Source organism: Hippoglossus stenolepis, chromosome 14 (assembly GCF_022539355.2).
Source record: "Hippoglossus stenolepis isolate QCI-W04-F060 chromosome 14, HSTE1.2, whole genome shotgun sequence".
In the NCBI taxonomy this organism is placed as follows: Eukaryota; Metazoa; Chordata; class Actinopteri; order Pleuronectiformes; family Pleuronectidae; genus Hippoglossus; species Hippoglossus stenolepis.
The window spans coordinates 2,261,919-2,286,814 of record NC_061496.1 but is presented as its reverse complement, the minus strand read 5'-3'; the positions used below and the strand labels follow the sequence as shown (position 1 = coordinate 2,286,814).

Below are 24,896 nucleotides of genomic sequence, written 5' to 3'. Positions count from 1 at the left end.
GAGAGACGAGACTTCTCTCCAGAAATAATGCTTTTAAAACAGGAAATTTGGTGCAGATCTGGATTTTGTGATTAAAAGTATTTCTAGGACGTGATCTTTATATATTTAATGTGCTGTCACAAATCAAAGAATGGATATTTTACCTGCGTTTAATGTGAACAGTTTGCAGTAAATCTCTGTACATGGTTTATGTATCTGATGCAATATGGAATATAGTGATAAATAATATATATATATATATATATATAAATATGGTAATGGTCCCAAATAAGATGACACCAAACCAGAAACGTTTCAATCACGTCGTAAACAGGAACCTGCAAAAGAAACATTCACTTGTTCAAGTAAGAGAAAAGAGATGAGACTGTGAATAGATCAGAAATCACAGTCTCTTCATTAAAGGAGAGTAACTTTAAACACATTCAACTTTTGCAGATTCAAAACAGAAGCAACGTGTGTTTATGCTCAGTACATGGAATATTAATAATATTAATAATAATGTGAAATATATGAATCCTGAAATGCAGAGAGACAGTGAGTTATAGTTTGATATATAGGCACTGTAGTGGTGATTAACTGAGCCATGGATTATACTGTAAATATACATATACAGTATAAATACAGTTTAACATACACCTGCTAAATGTTAAACTCAAACAATATGAATTCAACTTAAAAACATCTGGTCTCCTGTGAGGAACCTAGTGGTAGCATTAGCACGTTGCACTTAACACGTTGCGACATGTACAATTTAAATTTTCTCCACATTTTACAAGATTGTTGCATAAAAGAATAAAAATGATAAATATAAATATCAACTTAGCTCTACTCACTTTAAAATTAATCTATTTTCATTTTACAACAACAAGGTCATTTCTTCAGTTAGTCATATTCAATCTGTCGGACGCAACGTCGTCATAAAATACATGTAAACCAGCGCAGGTCTGTTCACATTCACACAGACATAAAAACAATAACCTGGCAAATAAATAGATTTTACAGTCTAGTGCTCCAGATGTGCACGAGTGCACTGTGCAACATGCTGCGTTCAGAGCCACTGGCGGTAACACGGGCACGTTCATTTCATCTGAGATCGTCATGTGATCATGAGACGCCCGACAACCGAACACCGTGTGGCTCGGAATCAGTTACAGCGAGGACGAGGAAATAAATACTGTCACTTTGCAGATGTTCAAGTGTTTAACGTGGTGAGAAAAGGTTTCTGTCAAATCTGTAAAGACTCATCTGTGATCGTGTCATCGCTGCCTGGGAGTCATTACTTAAACTTTCATTAAAATCCTGTTGACAGAATAATTCTGCAAAGTTAGGAGCCTTTCAAAAGGCTTAAGATTCCCTTTAGCAAAATAAAACCCTCATGATCTGTGGAATATGTAACTAATTAAACTGCTTTTGAAATTACTTTTCAATTTTATGCATATTTTAGTGAATATCTTTGATAAAACACAAAGAAAACTTTTACCTAAGAGATGTTGGATGAGTCATTAGAGTGTGGGGGGGGGGTCTGACCTGAGTTGGGGTCGCTCACGGTGACCGGGCAGATGTTTTACACGTCTGTAATCGGGGGAAACAAACATTCACCTTAGACACAAAACTGCAGAGTAACGTGAGTTTGTGTGAGTCGGAGAATTATCACGTCTCAGGTAAAGTCCTGGTGACGTGGAGTGAATTCATTTAGACTCAAGTTGAAGTCAACACTTGTAAATCTGGCAGCACATGAAGGATTCTGCAAAAACATCCTTAAATAATATAAGAACTAAAAGAGAGCGTTTCCATTTCTCACTGATGCTGTTGCATCAAGAGTGGCTGCAGTTCACCTAGAGGGCGCTCACGAGGTAATCCTCAATGACCTGCTTCTGAACCAAAAGGTTGTTTGTTATCTATAACTGTCATTTAAATATTGTATGGATTTGTATTTATCAGTATTGAATGATTGATGATGACGTTTCTGTTTTTCCACATGGACACAGAAAGCAAAATGGCGGATATCGTGAAGTGTCTCGTGGTGACGTCACAAACACAAACAAAAAGGTTTTAACTGTGATTAAAAAGGAGCAAATCTGATCTCATTGAACTACATCTATTGTGTCTGCAGGTCGATAAACGCTTCAGCTCCATCGGCCCCCATCGGCCCTGCATGGCCTCGTGAGCGCCCCCTACACAACTCAAACGTTTTGAGAGTAGAAACTCTCCGGAGGTTCCTGTAGCTTTCAACACGCTGACAACACACGAACACGCTGAGCGCTCGTCAGACCGTGGAGACGTTGTTGGGCGTCGCGGTGACGGTGTGTGTGAGCGCCTGTGTCTCTGAGCCCGGCTGATCTTTGGGGCTGGACTTGTCCAGAACAGAGATCTGAGTGACGGTGCTGCTCTCAGTGAACAACGTACGCCGTCGTTTACTGTATCGCAGGTAATTCTGAGTCTGCCACTTCCAGAACCTCTTCTTCAGCTCCGCCTGCACCTACACACACACACACACACACACACACACACACACACACACACACACACACACACACACACAGACACACACACACACAGACACACACACACACAGGATTAAGATGATAAGCTGTTCTCTGATATATGTTTTGCATGTTAACTACAAACTATACAAACTACATGTATCTGACAAGATTCATTACATTTTCATTTTACTTCCCAACACAACAGTTTACCCACAATGCAGCGGTGGCCTACCTCTCCGTTCAGGAAGCAGTAGAGCAGAGCCACACCGAACCCCTGCAGAGCAGAAACATGTTGAAATGTGAAATGTGAAAAATTAGGTGGATGCCAGAAAACGAGTTGAGACACACCGCTCCCCCACATGGCTAAATAGTTCTGGTAACAGATGTGGCCCACACCACACACCCCCACACACCATGTGGTATTATGGCTCTTGGGTGGTTCGCTCCTGTTTGACGGATCTGGTCCACAAGTCAACCACAGCAACACCACATGTCAACCAAAGTGAGGAATCCCTCAGACCCCGGTCCAGACCAGAAGAGGTGGTCTCTGTTTGAATCAAACCGAATCATGGTTCTGAAAGTTTCCAGACTTTCAGACCTTTAACAGGAGTCTAAGAAAAGCTCGTCTCCCAAAATAATCTAAATGAAAGTAATAATTAACTGTGGTAGGAGACAAAATATTCAACTGTAATTTGATCCAATTACTAAATCAATCAGTGTCATGTACAGAGAGACGCAGGCTCGAGGAAACAGAAGTGATTCTCCTGTGAGTCTCACCTGAAAGGATCCGACTCCGAGCTCGATGAAGAGTCGGGCTTCTGCTCCGGTGGTTTCTGGCAGGAAGGCAAACAGCATGTAGTGCATCCCGAACAGGGGGATGAGCAGAAGAGTGGATTTGGCCAGTCTCCTGCACACAGACAGACACACACACAGACACACACACACACAGACAGAAAGCAGCCATGAAGATACAGATGTGTGTGTGTGCAGGATATCTGTTGTGTGGATTTTTATTCCGCGTCTCACTTGAAGTGACTGGTGTCATTTCCCCCGACACCAGGAGACCTCAGCTTCTGCACCAGGATCCGGATCACGTTGATGAAGATGATGAAGTTCACCTGCACGACACAAATCCACAGATGAGTCGTTTATGCCGTTCCTCAACAGCGCCCCCTGGCCCAGCTCTGTACTCACCAGCAGTGAAGCAGTTATTGGAGCTTTTATGATCCACCAGACAAAGTCCACGTCTGTGTCGTCCCAGCACCTGAGACACACAATCAGCAGCTGTGACACACAACCAGCAGCTGTGACACAAACAAGGCAACACAGTGCTACACATCCTCACAGCGTCAGGAGAAGAGAATCTATCTTTGTTTCTCATGTTTAGAGTTTTCAGTTAAAAACTTTGTCATGTAATCAACACAATATATTAAACATACAGAGCTTTGCTAATTGGCAAATGAATTAATTAATGCATGAACGTGGACATTGTTAAATATGTAAAGGGGGCAATGGTTCAATGAATATATTTTATTTATTTATTAGCTTCATGTTATGATCATAAATTTAATATGAACTTTTTCAAGTATGTTTTAAAATAATGTATGAAATGTGGTAAATAATATCTATCTCATATCTGTCCATCAGAATGTAAGTCTGCAGCCAGTTAGCTTAGCATAGCACGAAGAATGGAAACCACAGACTTTCTAAATTTGGGTTATATAATCGGGAATATATCAAATATCAGGCGTCAGTCTCAGCTGTCAAAACGAGTCATGCTAGTTTTATATCAATGTCAATTTTATTCAAGACACTTGTCCATCTTTACTCAAAGTCTATGGGTTGGATGTATAAATGTGCAGGCTTCTCTCACCCCTTGTTATCGTAGAAGTTGCGAGTGAGGATCCAGGCCGATATGATCGTCGTTGGGAGACCTGAGAGAAACAAAGAGAACGAGCTGATCGTTAGAGTCAAAGAGGAAGAAAGACAGGAAACGAGATGACGGGGAAACGGACGCCCACCCCAGCCGATGAGGATGTACCACCAGAAGTATTTCTTCTGGAAGACGAAGGTGAGGGCGAGCAGCGTCTGCAGGTACATGCCCTCCACCAGCAGCCAGAAGTAGTTTGCAAGGATGCTGAACTGGAAGAAGGCCACGGCTGATTTACAGGACGTCTGCGGGGGGACAGCAGAAAATACACAAACATAAATCTCATGTGTCTGGATCTGCAGAGACTGTGATGATGACACTGTGAGTTTGAGGGAAAGAGATGAGACAGAAATAAAACACGTGATGGCAGCGCAGCTGGAAAATGCTGCAAGTTTTCTGAAGTAAATTAAAGAAACTTTCAATTCTTCTTCATCTCCCACAGAATCCAAACCTCTACCTCAGCTCCTCTTGGTTGCATCCGTCCAGTGGATCGTTCCTGTCCTCTCTAAAAGCTGCTCGGGGGAAAGTGGATATTTGAGGCTTTTGTCTTTATCGGTCTTTCTGGGTCGTCTAATCCAAAAGTCGTGACCGTTTTTATTCTCTCAGCAATAACATTTTGGTTCCTCATGGCCCACCTGAGCTTTCTCTCATCTATTCTGCCATTTTCCATCGTCTGTGTGTCTCACGTCGCCGCTAAATGAGTCACAGTGTGTTCGGTCCCTCGGAGCCACAAGAGGACACTTCACTCCTCATCTTCACTCCTCATCTTCACTCCTCATCTTCACTCCTCACTCGGTGTCTCAATCCTGTTCTGTGATTACAAACTCCAGTGAGTTGTCTGAGCTTCAAGTCCAGAAAACTAAAAGCAGGTAAATGACGATGACGACTTCAGCTCAGTGTCGGTTTCAGTATAAAGACAAAGAGCTATTTAATGATACCTGAGAGGGATCAGTCATTTCTTTTAAGAGATTTAAAGTGAAATATTTGAATTTTTACTCCACTAAATTGATCTTGTGAGGCCTTGAATTGATCAGGTTTGAACCCAGCACTTAATAAATATACTTGACGTATACTTATTCTTCATTTTTTCTTCCTTTCTTTGATTTTCTCTGTAGTTTTCAGACACGAACTCCAGAAAACATCCATAAAATGAAGCCTGAACATTTTCTGGAGTTGGTCTTTCCCGTCTGAAGAAGCAGCAGCAGATCGTCGGTAGGACTCGTTCACAAAAACAGGAACTTTGGTGTCGGCCTTTATCACCAAAGCATCTTCTACGTGTGTGGCTCCTCTTTTCCATCCAGAGATACTTGAATCCTTCTCTTCTCTTCTCCAGACGTTCGCTCCTTCCTTCTGTCGTTCTTTATATTTCATCTGCCGGGCTTTCACCAAAACTGGACCTTTCATTAAACAGCAGAATCCAGCGTCTATCTTTGTCTTCTTTACATCTCATTCAACAACAGCTTATTCACTTTTTTCCATCTGATTTCTCAAAGCAGGCTGAAAAAGCGGGTGATGCATTTCTCCTTTGTGGTCGCCCACCACTGGATTTACCTAAGTAACGGACATGAGTCCTCCAGTGGTAAATATAGACACGTTAATGGAGCTGGAGCTTTAACGCTTACAGTCGACATGAAGCAGTGGTCCAGGTTCTCATCAGAAAACAGGACGCCGTCTTTAATGAAGACGGCGCTCGCTCTCAGGATGAAGGAGAAGAACAGGTTGATGTGGATGTAGTTTCTGGTGCAGTGGAACTTCCTGTGGAGCAGAAGAAGAAGAACAGAGTCAGCAAATGACTTCAGAGGATCAGGTGTAGAAGTTAATCTTCAGGTGTTAGAAAAATCTTTACCTGAACACGGTGAAGACAAAAATAGCCGATATGAGCGAGATGAGGGAGGTGGCGTATCCTGCCGTGTAAACCTGCTTGAAGTTGGAGAAGTACGTCGTCTGAAAGAGAAAACTTGTGATTAATGCAATGCTCCCCTGCAGGTGAAGAGCTGCTATTACATTTATCTGTGACTGTTCATAAACCTGCAGAATATTTGGTCGTGGAGATTTTGGCACAAAAATTCTTGTTTCATAAAGTCAATATGTTGCAGACGTATGAATTAATGATTGTTGAGATTTAATTTAAACACTATGCAGCTTTTACTGAGAAACAGCGCCCCCTGCAGCCACACGTGGAGATTCATTCTGTGGCTCCGTGTCCGAGCGACAACGTGGTTTTCATGTAACTGAAACACTACTGAACGCTGGATATTACCCATGATCCCCGGCTTCCTGAACCACAAGAGCTGCCGGACTCGCTCTGTGTTAGAGGCGTCAATCAAAACGCTTCTCATTCATCCTGAATGTGGTGATGTCATGCTTTGGTGAAATGCATTGTGGGTCTGCTGCGCACGGCAGATATTGAGCTTTTCGTGTGGCACCAGCCAATCCATCTTTTCTCTTGAGCAGTAGCTTGATATCTGGAGTGGTGGATTAGCACGAAAGCCGTTGTGTGACCCAGACGGGAAATTGTGATTGTTGTCGTTATGACGATCCCACCGGCCTCAAGCATCAGGCACACACATCGTCACATGTTAACACAACACACACAAACGAGTCCTGCGCAACAAATCCACCAAACTCGGTTCAGAATTCTTCATATTTTCAAAGTTTCCTGCTGAATATTGGAGATAAACTCACATTAATCAAGCTGCTGGTTGAAGGTAATAAAGTCGGACATCCCCCTGCAGCGAAGGTTAAAGTTCAGACGTTAACGAGCTCTACTTTGTCCTTTTTGAACCTGTGCAGCAGAAACATGCTGGAAGTTTCATCCTGTTCGATGTTCGACTGAGGAAGTTTCTGGTGTTTTCTCTTGAGCGAAGCGTCTCAACCTCCTCCCACAGACTCTGTGCAGCAGAACGTCCACATCTCACTTCCTCCTCCGAAGCTGCTCAGAGCTCAGAGTCAATATTTTGAAGACGTCACATGACAGGAAAGTGTTCCCATGGGACTTGTGATGACGTTCCTTCCTCCAGAGAAGACGAGCCGTGCAGGGTTTACGTTGGAGTGAAGGACAGAACCGTCAATCATCTACTTTAAGGTCTGCTTTAAATAACATCTGTAATTTAACCTCGACCATAATCAGCAAATTGTGGGCTGGAGCTTTGAGGATAGTAATTAAAACTTCTTTATAAGAATACAAGTCGTTTTTATGTGAATGTGAGTCTGCAGTGCCATGATGGTCGCCACGGCAACAAGATTCACCTGATGGTTCCTGAAAGATGTGAGGAGTGATACCTCCTCCTCTTGTGTTCAGAATCAGAATTGGGTTAGATGTGGTAAAGATAAAGAAATTAAAAAGAAAGTAATGTAACTACAAGGAGATAAAGACAGGAACCTAAAGTACAAGAGCAACAGTTACAGTTACAGCAGTGACCAGAGTGACAAAGAGAAAAGTTTAAACAGACTGAACTGAGTTTATTCAATCATCTGAAACTTCTACCTCAGGTTCCGTCTCCTCATCTTCTGCAAACTCACAGGCGTTCTCGTAGGGAGGAAAAGCCTCAGACCAGCCGTCCTCAGTGCAGTTCCTGTAGATGTAACCTGACAAACACACAGAAGGAAAAACACATGAACCTCTGAAAGACGACGATACAGGAACAACAACAAGGATCTCTGAGGAGGACGGGAGGAGAAAAACGAGATGTGGCATCAGTCAATCAATCAATCAATCAGGTTTGAAAACAATACACCCACATTCATGCAGAGAAAAACAATATCAACAGAAAGGGAGGAAACTATCGAGAATCAATTAGAAATGAGGAAACAACCTGGGGGCCCCACATCCACCCGAACTGACACGGGGCCTCATTAGGGGGGTTCTGACTGCTGTGGTGACCATCGTAGAATTTAACGTGATTGTCAGCAACACTGATGACTTGTAAATACAGATTCTCTTTATTTTCCTCATCTGAATGCTCTGGGTTTGTATGAATGTAACCTGGTCAGGTGATGGATGTAAACGAGGCAGCGATGTTCTCCCACTTGTGCCCGGAGTCAGAATGACGCCACTCGCTCTACGACAGACTCGAGGTCACCGGGTTCTCTCAGCGAGTCCGTGGTAACCAGAGGGAAACGGTGAAATCACAGGTTTGAGCTTCATGGAGTGAAACATGCCCGTCCGGCTCCTCAGCTCAGCCCAGCAGAGTGTGGGGGTTTGAGTTGTGGGCGGATTCCTCGGTATCCAGCCGCATTAGCCTCAGTGTGAGGCAGCGCTCAGAGCCCGCAGGCCCGAAGCCGCAGCGTCGGTGGGTGAACGGTTTAGATTTGGATGGAGGTGAGAGGCCGAGGCTCCGGGGAGAGCACTAGTGCTCACACCGCCGAGCTTAACAAGCAGCGCCAACTCCGTCCTCGTGTTCTCGGCTCTCACTGTGAACTCTTTGATTTTCCAATTCAAGGTTTTTTTCCTGCCTGTTGGTTCGTCTGCATGTGAACACATCGCTGCTGCAGAGCCGCTCTTATCCGTCTGTGGAGGAGGAGGACGCCACTGACACCGAGTTATGAGGTCATCAGCTGCGACCTCCGCCTCCTGGATACGTTAACGTTTCACTCTTCCTCTTTAAGAAGGTCTGCATCACTCTGTTCACGCTCACTATTCATATGTTGTAGTTGATAAACAGACCACATTGAATTTATTATCTGTTTTGTTGGTTAATAAACATTTGTGACTTGACGTTATTGTTCTTTACGTGTGTCGATGCTCTGGTGGAAGAAATGAGCCAAATCACATCAAAACTGAAACGTCTTGTTTATCCACTAGTGTGTTTAATGTCTTACAATTTAATAATGAAGAGTTTTGGGTTCTTAAACTCTGTTTATGGCAACCTGCCAACCAGATGTTTTCTGTCACTGTTCATCTCCCAGAATTACTCTTTTCAGTAGCATCTGAATTAACATCTGTAAATAATGAAGCTATGAGGTGGAGTATTTTGTTCAGAGTATTTTGTTCAGAGTATTTTGTTCAGAGTATTTTGTTCGTGTTCAAGTATTTTGTTCAGGGGTGCGTGGAGGAGTCGGGGTCTGCAGCAGGTGGGCGTCCTGTAAATGAGATGTTTGAACGTAACCTGGTGAAACTGAAAGATAACTTGATTATTGTGGAAAACTCAAAGCTACCTGTTTTGTTTTTTTGTGGCTTTAAAATACAATTTGAATGCACGCTGCTATTTTCAGGACTTGTGGCCTTAAGTCAGTATTTACCCACAACCTCAGCGGAGGATCAAAGGAGAGATCAGCATGACTGTTTACAGAATTATTAATCATTGCTGCTTTGCCTCAAACTGATACGAGAACAGGTTCCTGCCTCGCAGTTCTACGCCTCCGTCAACCGGCCGAGATGCAGGAAACACGTTATGTTGAATAATGGCCAGAACATAAAGTCACTGAGTCGACCTCACGTCATCATTTTATCCTCTAAGACATTTGATTCAATGTTTGTCAGTGAATCAAAGTGAATGTTTGGAGCAGATTTGAAGAAATTCCTATGATATCACGAGAATGAGTTAATGTGCACGAACAGCTCAATCGTCAGAGGAGTTCAATGTATCACTACACAAATTAATATGGGTTCTTTGTGTGTTGTGCTAATTGACATCGACAGATTAATCAGTTGACTGATGGAAATCGGCCGATATGAACCTTTCACAGACATAATTACACAATTAAACAAGTGTTTGATGATATGAAAATTATTATTTTACAAAATATAATTAAAAAAAATTGATTCAGGTTCTATATATTTGGTTGTATTTGTGTTTTCTTTTTATTTATAGTTATTTTAAGTTTATGGTTAAACTGTAAAATATCAAACCTGGATTGCATTTCTCAGTCAAAAGAGTTTGAAAACGACATCTTAGGAATCATGTCCAAATAATATGGAAAGACATCAGTGTCCCCTTGTCAGTGATTTACCTTCATTATTGGCAAACAGCTGGGACACGTTGGCACACGAGACGCTCACCACCTGTCCCACCTCAGCTCGGGACCAGCACCGGATGTCGTCCCAAACTGTCGGACAACCTGAGAGAAGACGAGGACATTTATCGCAGGTTAGCAAGAGAAACTCAATGAGCTCCGTCTCCTCCGTCCACCAGGTCTCATGGAAATCTGCTCTGTGGTGTCTGAGTAAACCTGCTGAAGAACAAACTAAACAAGGGACAGGAGTGAAAAGTTAACGTGATGATGGAGAATCTTATTCAAGTCTGACTGATCTTGATCTTAAACTCTATCAGGGACTTTGAACTGAAACATGTTGTAAACTCCTGCTGTCATTTTCTGTGTGGGGGAGAGAAGGGGGCACATGATTTGTTGATGTCCTCATCCCTCCTCACTGCCCACGCTTTGTCTCTGCTGTTCCCCTCACATGGCTGACAACATGGTGTTGTTGAGGACAGGTGGGGGGGGGGAGCAGTAATGAGGAGCCTCTCGTCTCTCGCTGCCGCCACAACGCCTCGCACATCACAGCTGCTCGGCCCTGTGTCAATTAAAACCCACCCGCTCTCATTCATAATAAAACACAGCCTCTGGTGGAGGTTCTGCTGCCGGAGCCGGGACGAGGCAAACATCTCGCTGGATGACGGAGGTGACGCTCAACTCGCCTTTGTGTTTATTCTCTGGCCTTTTATCACGGCTGCTGTTTGTTCACTGGGGCTCAGATAACAGTTTCATGAGCGGCGTGGACTGAAGAGGGGCCGCGTCATTAGGACGTTATTGTGTCCGTGCTAATGGCTCCAGGTAAAGAAAAGCCACCGTGCGTATTCAGAGCGTCGCGGTGTAAAAGGGCACGGAGCCGTTGTTTGAATCCCAGCGGGTGAACAGAGCTCTGCAGGGAGCTTCAGTAAGTTCCACATTAGGGGCCAATTAAAGCCGAGCTGGTGACACTGAGTGGACGAGCGGCGGTGGAATGGATTAGTGCATCACATCACCAGACCACAGAGCCTTGTTTCATTCCTCCTGCTCTTAATAAATATTCTCCCCTGGGTCCCGGTGATCCTGCGAGGATCGGTGGCGTGCGTGACAGCCCGTTATGCAAGATTCTCAAACAGCATCATTATGCTCCGACACGCACCGACGTCTCCGGGACGCACCGCTGCACATCCACAGGCATGTGGCCACAGAGCCGACGGACCCACAGTGTGGGAGCGCCTCATGTTTTTATCATCGCATTTGTTCAAAGAAGATTACCCACAATGCTCGCCTGGAATTTCACTGCTTTGTACAGTAGCTTCAGAAAATATTCAGACCTCCTCACAGTTTGCATATTTTCTTTTCTTGTGGATTTAATTATAAGTCGTTTTCTGAGCTGAGAGTCTGAACCGAGCTTGTTTCATTCGATTCACACTGAAGGTGAAACAATGTACAAACGCTAACAGAGCAACATGAGCAGTTGTCCTATTAGTCTTTCTGTTGTGAAGACTGCAGCTGCTTCCTCTTCCTCTTCTTCTATTGTTTAATGCTGTCTCTACTTCCTGTGATTGGTCCAATTTTAGATAGTTATGACATTCGAACCGATTGCAGAAAGTTAAGTTAACATTAAACAATAGAAGAAGATGAAGCTGCTGCAGACTTCACCTCCAAAAATATAACGACGAGGACGTTCATCGTACTGCTTGTAATAGAACAGTGGCAATAACTTTTCTTGATTCACTTTATTCAAAAAGACAAAATCTGAATTGACAGGATGTGAAGGTCAGACGCACGACGCCCTGCGGCACCGTTCACACCTGTGGTTTCACTTCCGACTTAATAAGGTGAAAAAAACGTCCCTCAGTTAATATTACGTGGTAACTTTTGTCATTTCTACGTGTCAGACTCAATCTGGTGAAACTGAATCTGAACGTTCACCTCTACGACCATCATCAGTGTTTTTATTCCTCCTCCGGCTGCAGCTTCTCTTCTCTTCACTTCACATAACCGTTGTCTTGGTTCAATAAAGCGTTTCTCATGCAAACTGCTGCCGCTGTCATATAGTTCCAAGTATCAGAGGAGAAGAGGCTCCACCGGGACGTGGGCCACAGTATCTCCCCTTTTAATAAACACTGCTGTGTGATAAGGGAGAAGCCGAGAGGACGAGGGGACGAGGAGCCAGAAGGGACAGAGGGAAGACGATCAAACGGACAAAGAGCTTCATCAGTGATTCAGGACGGGAGGGGCGTGTAGTTTGCTTGTGGGATTAGGAGGAAACATAAAGTTTGCTCTATGATCTGTTTAGACTGAGACATCTCTACTCCCCGGACGTTTTAATCTAATCGTCCTCCTGCTCTGCTAATCCAAACACCTCCTGCTCCCCGGACTCTGCTCATCCAACAGAACTCGTACATCTCCTTCCAATCAAGACAGACGACAGACAACAGAGGAGTAGAAATGAGAATGTTTTCCTTTGAGATATCAAGTAGAACATGAACAAGAGTTAAATTACAGTCGTCCATCGGTCTTAAAACTGTCCATCTGTCTTTCCACCATATCAACCGTTGTTTTGGTCTTAAGACATTCTGGGCTTCGGCCTGTTGGACATAGAAGCAGCGACTTGTTCGTCTTCGCTGCAGGAAATCGTTCAAAACTGTTGTTCAGCTTTCGCACCTTCCTGCTCTATTCTGAAGAGAGCATCAAGTGTATTCAAATTAAAGTGACCATGTTTTGCTCTTTAGGTTTGAACCCTTTCCGTCAGTGTGGCGTATTTTAAATTAAATTGAAAGTCCCATGGTAAAGGTCTTTCTCTCTCACAGACATCACTGATCATGAAGATCCAGAAACGGTCCAGGCTTATTTTCCATAAAGTGTCTAAATCACAGAGTGACGTGCAACACGCTCGGCTACCGGTGGTGAAATGATGGTTTACCAAGTACTTTGAATATTACAGCAAGCAGACATATATACAAACCATAACTGGTTAAGACATAGGCACTTAAAATATTAGTTTTAGGAGGTTAAAAAGAAAAACTAAATAGATGATGTAGGGTATAATAAATAAAAAACATGAAGCAGGCTTTAAGAAATGTTGTAATAGGACCTTAGCTATAAAAAGAGTTTAGGGTTAAAACACTGGAACCTCTTAATATTGAATCAATTACTAACACTGTTTATTAATTTAATGTTAATACATTTACAGACCAATCATTTCAACAATTCATTGTAACTTTTCCCCTCTGGTATTTAGTCGGTGTAATTACTCATGAAGATGATGATTGAGAGAAACCCCAGAGATGGAGGTCAGGAGAGCGAGGTGTGAACACACACACACACACACACACACACACACACACACACACACACACACACACACACACACACACCCTTGAACAGGAGTGTTACCCTCTGTTCATTCACTCGTGTGTAACATCCTCATCTCCTCTCTGACTTCCCATGATTCCTCTCTGGTGGTGTTTCCTGCACCACTGGAACATGTGAAGCTAATTAACCCGAAGTGGGTGAGATATCTGCCCCCCCCCGGCCTGTCTACTCATGGTAAAGACAGTGGTGACCTGTAACCTCTCAACAGCCAACTATAACCACATTGACAAACTCTCTCTATATATAAATAACTCTACATATATTCATCTCTCTGTAACTTTCCGTGCAGTCAGTTTTTAACTCATGTGAAACCTGGTAATTTCCCAATCAGAGCTCCATGAGGCTCGTTGCCCTTTAGCTTCTCTCCTCATCCCACCTGAGTCGCTCCTCCACTCCTGATGAATCCTGATTAGAACGATCTGCAGGTGAATCATGCTCCTGCAACACCTGTCTGCCAAAAGTCTAATTTCCCCACGCTGAGTAGGCTCAAGCTACAAAATGAGCTCGGCTACGGACGCGCTGACATCACATTACATCTTTCATTACCGAGACTCAAGAAGGTTTGTGGTCATTTCAAACACGAGGTACATGAGAAGGAATAGAAACACTAGAATCTAAAACATGAGCAGAAGCAGCAAATAAATACAATGAAATAAAAACAATAAAACAATAGAATCTCAATCTAAACGAGGATAAAAACTGTGAAAATTAAAAAAGTGCAAATGAGTATTGATGAATAGAAACGGTGTTTTACCCTTTGTCTCCACTAAGCTAACACATACAGGTTGATCTTAGTCTTATTGACTGACTGTGTTATTGAAGGTTTTATCTTTAATGTTAATGTGTATTGTCGCCTATATGCTTTATAGTAATGAGGAAACTGCTCAATTTCCCAGATATCCAATGCTACTTTCCTCTATGTCCAGAGAAATCTGTCCTGAGCCCTCTGCTATCATTTAAGTGCTTTTCCTTATTTAAACACCAAATTGTCCTCGTATGAACAATGTCAGCTGTTCTGTGAATTTGATAAGACGGGCCAACTGTTCAAACTGGGAAATCTTGTGTTGACTGTTGGGCTAAAGTCACCTTCAAAAACATGGCAAAGGCAGGATGAGGAAAGAAAGGATAAGAGGAAGGATTAGAAGATTTAGAAGTTGAGCAGATTCTCTGGAGACCAATCAAATAAAAATGTCCAACAGTTCCTGGTGTACACAAACCTGTGTCTCGTTCTGCAGGGGCAGTGGGTTACAGACGCTGGTTTACTGACAGAGTAAATAAAGGAAAACTGAGCGATAACACTTATCTGCTTCTTCTACAAGGAAACTGGTGTAAACTGAGATTATTCTTGTCCCACAGCTGGGATGCATTTTGAGTTAGTGGAGTTAAATGAGTGTTCGAATGCAACCCAGTAGAAATCAAGTGACAGAACTGGACTCTGACTCATGAACCGTGACGCCTGCTGGACTCGTCTCTTCTGTCTGAGCCGCGATGTTTAACCTGCAAACATCTGGAGCTCCAGGTAAATGGAATTCATTAACGGCACGTAAAAAACTAATATTTAATGAACCATATTAGAGGGTTTTTCAAATATCCTTAGAGACATATAGAGAAAGTCACATGACTGGGTTGAATCCTCTTTTCTCCTCAGATTCATTGAACGTCACTTTGGTCAGTTTGGGTTTGAAGTGACTCGTACCTGCAGCTCCAGATGGTTCCTGTCACCTGACAGACTGACAAACCAGTACAAACAGCAGTGGTGGGAAGAGGCCGTCCCACTGAGCCGCAGACGAGAGCGTCGCTAAACTAAACCTGTCAAATAACTCAAAACCAGATCATTCATGTTTCCGTTGTAATCAAGTTTCCTGAAGGACGCTCGATGTTTTGCTCGGAGCCGCTGAGCAGAAGATAATGAATCTCGTCAGAATCCGTGGACTCCTCCCACCTGAGGGACGAGGCCAGGCCGACCAATCAGAGCCTTTACACCAGACGGCTCCTCACCTGATTAGTTCCCCTGATTGTTTTGGCCGTTGTGCCAAGTGAAGGCCGGTAATTTGATAACAGGAAGCGAATGAGCTCGTTACGCTGTTGATTAAAGAGCAGTGATGGGCGGCTGCAGGAAGGCGGCTGCTCAGGTGTGAGCTGGAGTTTTAATAATGATGCATGGATGTAACGTCCGCTGACGACACATGGAAACACATCTCACCTCCATCAGAGTCACGTCAACCGAAGTTTGCTGCTCAGCTTTTCATACCCACTCAGAGCCGGCCCTGGTCTTTATGGGGCCCCGGTGCCTCTAATACTATAGATCATGGTTAATCAGGGCCTGCCTTCTGCTTCTATGGTTCTTAATCTTAATACGTTTGCACACACATGACTTCTGTCAGACAGAGATGTAATTTTTAAGAAATGTTCTAGAATAGAATAAACGATCAGAAAGCGAGTGTTGGCGCTGGGCAGCATCACGTCATTGATTTAATGGAGGTTGATGGATTTAGTCTTTATCCATAAATGTGATTGAGAGTTTTCTTGCAGGATGAGATCAGTGGAATATTCCCTGAGGACCGAACCAGAGCTTGTTCATGATTCTCCTTTAATGAGGAACCTCCGTAACAGAAATCAATTTCCTGGACGCGGGAGCTCACTGACTTTTCCTGCTGAAGCTCCGCTGCCTTTCACTCGTATTAACACCCTGTGAAGCAGGTGAGGAAGAGGAGGGTGGAAAAAGATCCTTCAGCCTGTGGTGAATTGAACTCAAACACATTCATCTACTGTGCAAAGTCAACGTTGACATTTTAGATGTGTTACATTTAAATGAGTCAGATCCTGAAAAAATCCATAAAGTGCCTCAATCTCCGTTCTAACCTGAAAACTCATTTACGAACATCTGTAATTTAACAACCTCCCAAGGGGCCTCGACCCCATTATAGAGATTTAATGATGAAAGTGATTCTGGAGAAAGTGATTTTAATTCAAAAGTCAGGATGGAGAAGATTCTGAAAGAAATGTTTTTATGTCAAATCCTTTGGCCAAACCTTCATTTACATTAACTCTAAAACCAAGTTGTACTGTGACACTGAAGCCACTGAAGGTCGACCTTGAGGGGACCTTGAGGGGACCTGACATTTGTCCCAACAGTGTCTGTGCACAGGTCACAGGTCACAGGTCTCTGTTGCCACTACACAATGGAGACGAGGGCTGACCTGTCCTGCTGGAACGGTTCCTCTCCTCCTGTTTGAGGACCTGGTTACATTGTTCCTCAGCTCTCATGTGCTGGACCACCAGGGCGCAGTCCGGGTGAATGGCCTCCGTCTGAAGAACAGAGACAGAGACAGATTGTTAACATCGTTCAGTTGCACATGAAAACACGTAGCGGACATAATTCACCAGCGCTTGTTTGGCCCCGTCACTCATTCCTTTAACCCCCTCCAGTGATGAACCGATCAGCATCATGCACGATGGCTGAAACATGGGAGTTCAGTAAGGTCCTGACACGGCAGCATTGCTTTCTACGCCCTCTGTAGAACATGAAGAGCAGGAGGCCTGGAACCATCTGAGAAGATGAAAACACTCAGAACATATAACCTCTGCAACCTGGTGCCAAATTAAATCTGTGCACAATCTATTGTATAAAAAAAAAAATCCCCCGTTTCTTTATTCGCCATCTTTGGTTTGAAATGTGGGAACCGTCGTCCTCTACCTGCAGGACAGATGGCGGCACTGCAAGAGAGCGTGACATGTGACCTCCTGCTCGGCAGCGTCCAGGATTAACACGAGAGGAGACGCTCGCTGCTGCTGGACACAAACACCTCCTGGCCTGATGGAGGACGTTTTACACTGCAGCTGCTGCCGTCCATATGTCAATGTGTTTGTGTCTATATCAGTGTTTACGTGACGTTTCAGTGAGAAATACTGTATATGGAGGGGGCAGGGATAAAGATAAAACATGTAATACCTACTTCGACCTTGTGCATGCTCTTTACCTTGTGCCTGGTGTTTCTGCATTAACTCTGAGAGAAGGTGAACAGCCTGAAGGTGTTTCAGAGTCGTGTGTGTTCTGAGCTGTGTCGCCTCCACCAGCACCAAACACCAGTTAAAGAAAGGAGCCCTTCATCTGCTTCCTCCTGAATGTATTTGCTAAAACACTTGCTGAAATCCTCTTCGCCTCTTCAATAAATAAATTCATCTGAAACAATCAAAAGAGAAGCAGCCTTCGTCTCGCAGGACGAACAGCTTCTCTTGGACTGAATGAAATAATTGGCTCCAATCGGGTGCACGTGGACGAGAGGCGTCTTCAGCCGGAGAGAAACACACAGTCGATCACACGCAGCTGAAGCAGAGATGATAGTGGGTCATGAAAGAAGCGACAAAATCTCCAGTTCCTCTACAGACGATGACTTCCACTGCAAAACAAAGCAAGAAACGTGCACGTGCATGTGTTGAGGGCGGATGGGATGTATCGGTTGCATATTTTCAAAGTGTGGCCTGATCTTCCATCTTCAGCACTAATACATACGAGCATGCACGAACCTACAGGACTTCCAGAGGCGTCTGCTCTTTGCAAACACCTATTTGTGAAAAGGTGCCGGTGCCTCAATCTGTTGTGTGCACGCAAGCTTTGCTCACACGCTGTTTTTGTGAAGCTGCGCCTTGAAGCAGGTTATTCCCAGATGTTAATCTCCTTATTTACCCCACACACCCCCCCCTTAGTGTTTACACCTGGAGAGGCAGCATGACTGAAAACAGTAGAAACTAAAAGAATAGAAGAAGAAAGGTATGAAAATGACTTTGTTGAGCATTTTGTGTTTATTTTTGTGGCGGTTACGACTCTGAGGTCGGGATCTGCTACTTTATACAGTAGCTTAAGATTTCCTGATACGTTACCACAACACAGACTTAGAGAAACATGAATTATGACTCTGAATTAAACACAATCATCTTCTTTGAATGGACGGTCGTAACCTAAACTACCTGATATTATTATTATATTTACTGTAAACAGAGTCAATATTTCCACTGTGTGTATTTAAACACTGGACCTACAGCAGCAACACCCGGGTCTGTGTAGATGAAAACGTCAAACTGGGGACGCAGCGTCAACAGAGACACAAAACAGCAGAGACACAGAACAGCAGAGACACAAAACAGCAGAGACAGATCTCATCTGCAGGTTTATGGAACAAATCTCCTTTATACAAGCAAGACGGCAGCCGGACGTTTAGAGGCCACACAACAAGTTGGAGTTTAAAGATGTGCAGACACTTCCAACATTTCTCGACAACTGCTACAACAAGTGTGTATGAGGAACATAATCACTGGCTGGATTATGGTCCGATGGTTTTTTTTTGATGAATGAAGAGCTGTGTTTATTAACAGCAGCCGAGGGGAAGGAGGGGAAATACATTTTTATTTATTTATCATTAATTAATTCTGGGCGCCAGTCGCCTCGAGTCACTACTGTGTGTGTGTGTGTGTGTGTGTGTGTGTGTGTGTGTGTGTGTGTGTGTGTGTGTCCTGAAATGCACGGTCCACACTGTATGAGACGGGTCAGACTGTGCATCTGTTTTCTAACTTATTCCAAATGGAGCAATGAAATAAATAAAACGCAGCAAAAACAACAACACGTGAGCAAACAGCAGAACGGTCGCTGGTGAAAGAACTTAAAGAGGAGGAGGACAGAAGGTGGCTGTAACCATGGAGACGAGAGCGCACAGGAGGTTTGAGAGTTTGACATTTCTGATCCCAGAGCAGTTTCAGTCCCTATCTGACGTGTTACATTCACAATAATGATGGAGGCGACCGCGACCTTTCACCTCTGAAATCGAATTAGTCTTCGAGTACAAGTGACAACTGGTCAAAGTTTGAAGAAAATAGACCTGAGGCAAAAAAACATTCTTCATTCCGTTCATTTCCGGACCCAGAAATCCTGTCTTACTTCTGTCGCTCGTTATTTGATTAACGATCAGTTCACCACCTGCGCTTTGAAGAACACGGCCTCACGCAGGAAAACTACAGCACATTTCCTCAATTTCCTCAATTTCCTCTCTGCTCGCTCTGACAATTGATTTGAAGGTTTAACGGCTTGTTAAGGAGGCAGAGGGACGACTCGCCTCGGGCTGGACCTGCAGGCTGGAGGTCATCCACGCCACCAATCACAGGTGTCTGAGTCCTGTTTTATGAAACTGTTAAATGCATCTTTCATCAACTTTCCTGAAAATACAATTACGTATTTTATTTATGTTGATATTTCTCATTTTTCTACTTTATTCTGCTCCACTACACATTGCAGAACTGTATTGTATTTTTGTTACTAAAATACATTTATTATATAAATATTATAGTTACAAGTTACTTAGAAGATTAATATTTGACATGACGCTACATGATGATTACACAACTGTGTATAAATGAGTTCAAGTAGCTGCTCTTTCACCAAGAACAGTGAAGTGCTGCTCACACACTGTTAAATATTAATACAAATACAATTTGTACTTTAATCTACACTGGCCTTGGTGGCAAAAACACGACATTTCAATTTGAATGTTGTTTTGTGGAATCTTTCGACCCTCAGCCCTGTGGATTTCTTTCAGAACAAATGTAACGCTTGACATTTGCAAAACTGATTTTTCACAAAACCTTTTAAAACCTGCTAAATTATTATTCAGAGGACACAAAGACGGAGACCTTTTAGACAAATTGAATAACAGTTCATCAACTCTTTGCACAAACTGGTCGGATGTAAATGTCAAATCCCCAAAGTTCAGCTGTTTGTCTGAGCTGGAATTTAATGGAGGTTTTGTAAACAGGTAATTTCAGTTTGGATAGAGATGAAAAGGGAAATTGATAAAAGGGAAAAGTATTCTTTTCATTCGTTTATTCACACAAGCGTTCACATGATTAGTTCATAATGGATCCTGGGTATTTCATATGGCCTCTAAATGTCACTGGTAAATAAATTCTTTAACGGGAACTTCACGTGTGAGACTTTGATCCAGCTCCCATCGAACGATTCCCAAGAAGGTTTTATTCCTGGTTTTTCAGTTTCTAATTCACTGTCGTGATAGAACCCATAACCTCCCTAACCCGAACCTAACACAAGCTGTTAGATGAGGAGTAGAAAATCTTAAAGGAGTAGAAATGACATTTAAAGGGTCCTTTGATGATATTTAAGTAGTTTGAAACCTGCGATGTTAACATTCGTGTGTAGACACTTGCAGTTCCTGTGTTTGTTGATGCAGTACCATGCACCACCACCGAAAGCAGGGATCAAACACGACTCCACATCACGACTACAGGTCACTGGGGAACATTTAAAGACGATGTGTAGTAACGTGTCAATCGTTGAACAAAACCCAGCAACACAACTCTGCACACACACACACACACGCACACGCACACGCACACACACACACAGGTGTAATTAGCGTGACCCTGCAGGTCAATGAGTGAGTCTCTGATGGAAGCAGCTAATAAAGGAAGAGGCGACAAAGGATCCACATTCAAATAACGATTCACTGGAATAAAGGAGGAATATTATCCTCTGTATTAATTAAAATGACAAACGTGCCAATATATGAATTAATGCTTTCTTCTTGCTGCTGTTTGGTCCAAAGGCTGCAGAGACGAGCGAGTGTCCAAAATTAATGAATCAATATTTACCCGAGGAATTTCTGTCTTTTTTCCTGTTGCGGTTGAAATGTTCTCTTATGTTTAACAAATGTTTCATTTATCAGTTGATTTTTCTCATCACGACACTAAAACCTCACAGAACAAACGTCGAGCTGTGTCTGGAAGCCAGAGCATCAAAGCCACGTCCATCGACCTCAAAGACAATTAGGTTTAAAAAAATAATGAAGCATTGATCTGCAGGGATTTGACAACACTCAAGACAAATTATCCATCAGAGAGGAGATTGTGAAAATGAAATCCGCACTCTTCAGACAAACATCAGGGGAGCAGGTCGGTGAAGACAGGAAACAGCTGCACAAACATGTCCCCCGTGTTTTATTTCACATCAATTTATTTATTCACCAAACTGCTCACAAGTCTTTAGTCTCAAATTAAGAGCAGAGACCAGGTGACTGCCGGCATCACACTGAACTCAGGGCTGACTGTTACCTGGTCTCAGTAAAACCACTCATCTGGGATCAGATCCAGAAATCGTCTTTACAATCAGGCCGTGATCATACGGGATAGAAAACAACAAAGTGTGAATCACTGCAGCCTTTTCAGTTTTTCTAATATTATTGACTTTGATCCAAAGTCCTCAGCCTCTGTAAACACACCCAGACACTACAGATAAGATAAGATAAGATAAGATAAGATAAGATAATCCTTTATTAGAGCAGATGGAACTCGACACTTGATATAATAGTTTAATAAAAACCCTGTGTAGGGATTGATGCTGCAGTTTAGCATCTGATGCAAACACTGAGATACTTTCATCAGACAGCTGTTTCCATTTTGTACATGTATCTGTCCCCATCAAATACACAATAAATACATAAAACTCACCATTATTAGCTGCTTTATGGGTTTACTGGGAATATGAATGTATTCTCCTCCTACTAGTATAAATAAAGCCTGAACATCAGCTTCTACTGGGGCTTGAAATATTCATAGATATTATAATGATCCCAGTACACATGTATAATGATGTATACACAGTGAGCCACGAACACAAGCGGATAAATACATACACATGAATTGTAAATATTGTGTATTAAAAGAGGTGATTCATCTTTAACACATTTAGAATCTCTATATTATTGAGTATAGTTTTAATTAATCCTGTGTAAATATTCACAGTATTCTCTCATTAATCTGTTAATCTCAACATTGTATAACACTCGATTCCCATCAGTCCTTTCAAAGGAATATGTCAGACTGATAGAAATAACCATTATGAAAACCTGTGGAAGGATCCACTGGTTCAGTGGGAGCGCTGGTTGCAGACTCACCGGTTCCCAGCAGAGGAGCAGCTGCAGCATCAGACTCAGGTGAAGCGCAGAGAACGAGCCTCTGGTCGTCATGATGTTCTCCGACCCCTCAGAGACGCGTTCACTTGGAAAAGTGCGCACAGAAAAGTCTGAGTGTCCGCGAGGATTCAATCAGGGATTTATATCAAACCACTCATTTCCTTTCTTCAATGTCCACAGCTGGAAACTGTCCCCCGAAGCGAGCCGCTCGCTGGACCACTGTGCCGAGGTGTCTCACCGCCACCGGCGCAGGAGACCGTCCGCATTACGCGCGGAGGAGCCACGACTCGACGGCGCCAAACAAGGTGCGCGCTCCTCCCCCTGAAGAGACGGAGCAACCCTGAGACTGCAGAGAGACACAGACTGACTCGGAACTCCTGTGATATCAAAGTGTCTGACAGGAGGTTCCGTGTATGAAAGGATACTGAGACAAACAGTTAATGTCTCAACCTGCATGTTATCACCAGACACCCAGATTCTATCCATATGAGATGTGGCTGAAAGCTCCTGGTTCCAAACCGGACTGGAGATCCCCTGAAGGCAGACCTGACGTATCAGGTCTGAGAGGTTCGCTTGTGAGGCCACGTGACCTTTGACCTTCAACATCTAAACAGTTAATCAAGAGCAGGGGTCACCAACCTTTTCAAGACCAAAAGCACTTTTTAATTCCAAACGTAAGTCGAGAGCTACCACCCTGATATCTTCCAACAAACCCACTGAGGAGGGTCATACTTATTATTTTTTGCAATTTCTGTTAAAGGCTGAATGTACAAGAAATAAATATACACAAAGAAAGGCAGTTGTGCAACTTTTTCTATTCAATGCACAATATTCAAATTAATATCAATTCATATTTACAATGCACAATATGTAGCTTCTCAGTTCCACATCATGTTCTGCAGAGGAGCTGCTACAGCAGCACAATGTTTTTACATGTAGGCTTTGATTTGAATATGGCCACAAATATGATTAATGCCTTGTATGAAAGAAGTCCCTTGTACTCAAATAAATACCAGTACTACACAGTATGAAGCCGAGCATCTTTCCGCTCCTGCAAATATTTCACACTAAAAAAACCTTTTTAAACAAGGGAATGGATATCATTAACAAACTCTGGAGTGCTTTTATTTTGAAAAGGCATACAGAAATGTTGCAACCATTTGTTTGTGACATAAATTCATCAGATAAACATTAAAACTCAGTTGAAAGATCATCTTCTCTGTTTATTCTGCTGTGAACCACAATTGTTTATCTGTTTATGACACAAATGTATTTACATTACTTCCCAAACCCGTTTCCAAGTAAAAGCACTCCAGCGTTTCACCTTCTGAATCCACTCATTTGTTCCAACGGGACTTTGATTGTCATCCACAGACCGGACGATGCTCGTCTTCAGACCGGAGAGTCCTTCAGATATCGTGTTCACAAGGATGGGACATTTGGGACAGACGACCATTTATCCTACATTTATTAACATGCGTGTTCTCCCACATTTTTAAACAGAAAGTATTTTCATCAAACTAGAGAAAGCTTCTGGTTCCAAAGCTCACAATTAACATTCACGCTCAATTTCCACTAACGACATTTTCACTGTGACTGTTGAGATAAACAACAATGAGAATAATTATAATAAACTTCTAAAACATCTGGATCACAAATAAACATTTGTTTTCTGGGTCATTTTGACTGTTTTTGTGCCACAGAAACACAACTTTGATTTCACTGATGAAAAGTTGAATTATTAAAATCAAACTGACGGATTTAACACTTTGTGGGTTTGCAGCTTTTCTTCAGAGTCTTTTGGAGACAACACTTCCTTCAGCCTCATTAATACTGAGCTGACAAGTCATATACAATCATAATAGATCTTACAATGATGTCACTATATTGATGACTGTAAACATGAAACATACAAGTATCATGTTGGGACCTGACTGTGTCTTTACTCAGGAAACAGTTGGAGTCAACAAGGCTGACAGCAGCAGTGTGTGTGTGTGTGTGTGTGTGTGTGTGTGTTGGCACCTTGCTGAGGTTAATTGTCTCTGACTTTCCCAGAGAAGCTGAAGTTCCTGCAAACGGCAGCACCTGAGAGCTGAGGAGGGTCTCCATGTTAGCAGCAACAACCACAACCACAGCACATGGCAGCAGCAAGAGGAGGCCACAAAGCTAACAGCT

The 24,896-nt window shown here is 43.0% G+C and overlaps 1 protein-coding gene across 2 annotated transcripts; it reads right to left on the bottom strand.

Moving 5' to 3' along the window:
- Nucleotides 1-131: 131 nt before the first annotated feature.
- On the bottom strand, nucleotides 132-24,896 carry ghrhrb (growth hormone releasing hormone receptor b). Of its 2 annotated transcripts, none has more exons than XM_035177092.2 (13): nucleotides 24,744-24,896; nucleotides 16,947-17,055; nucleotides 10,369-10,476; nucleotides 7,904-8,004; nucleotides 6,263-6,360; nucleotides 6,039-6,171; nucleotides 4,508-4,661; nucleotides 4,360-4,420; nucleotides 3,681-3,750; nucleotides 3,513-3,604; nucleotides 3,264-3,393; nucleotides 2,719-2,760; nucleotides 132-2,479 (listed from the first exon to the last, which is right to left on the bottom strand). In XM_035177092.2, exons 1-13 carry the CDS (start codon nucleotides 24,828-24,830, stop codon nucleotides 2,267-2,269), a joined length of 1,398 nt encoding a protein of 465 aa, XP_035032983.2. In that variant the 5' UTR covers nucleotides 24,831-24,896; the 3' UTR covers nucleotides 132-2,266. The 2 variants fall into 2 exon arrangements, with proteins under 2 accessions (XP_035032983.2, XP_035032984.1); XM_035177093.2 differs by lacking the exon at nucleotides 24,744-24,896 and adding an exon at nucleotides 22,704-23,009.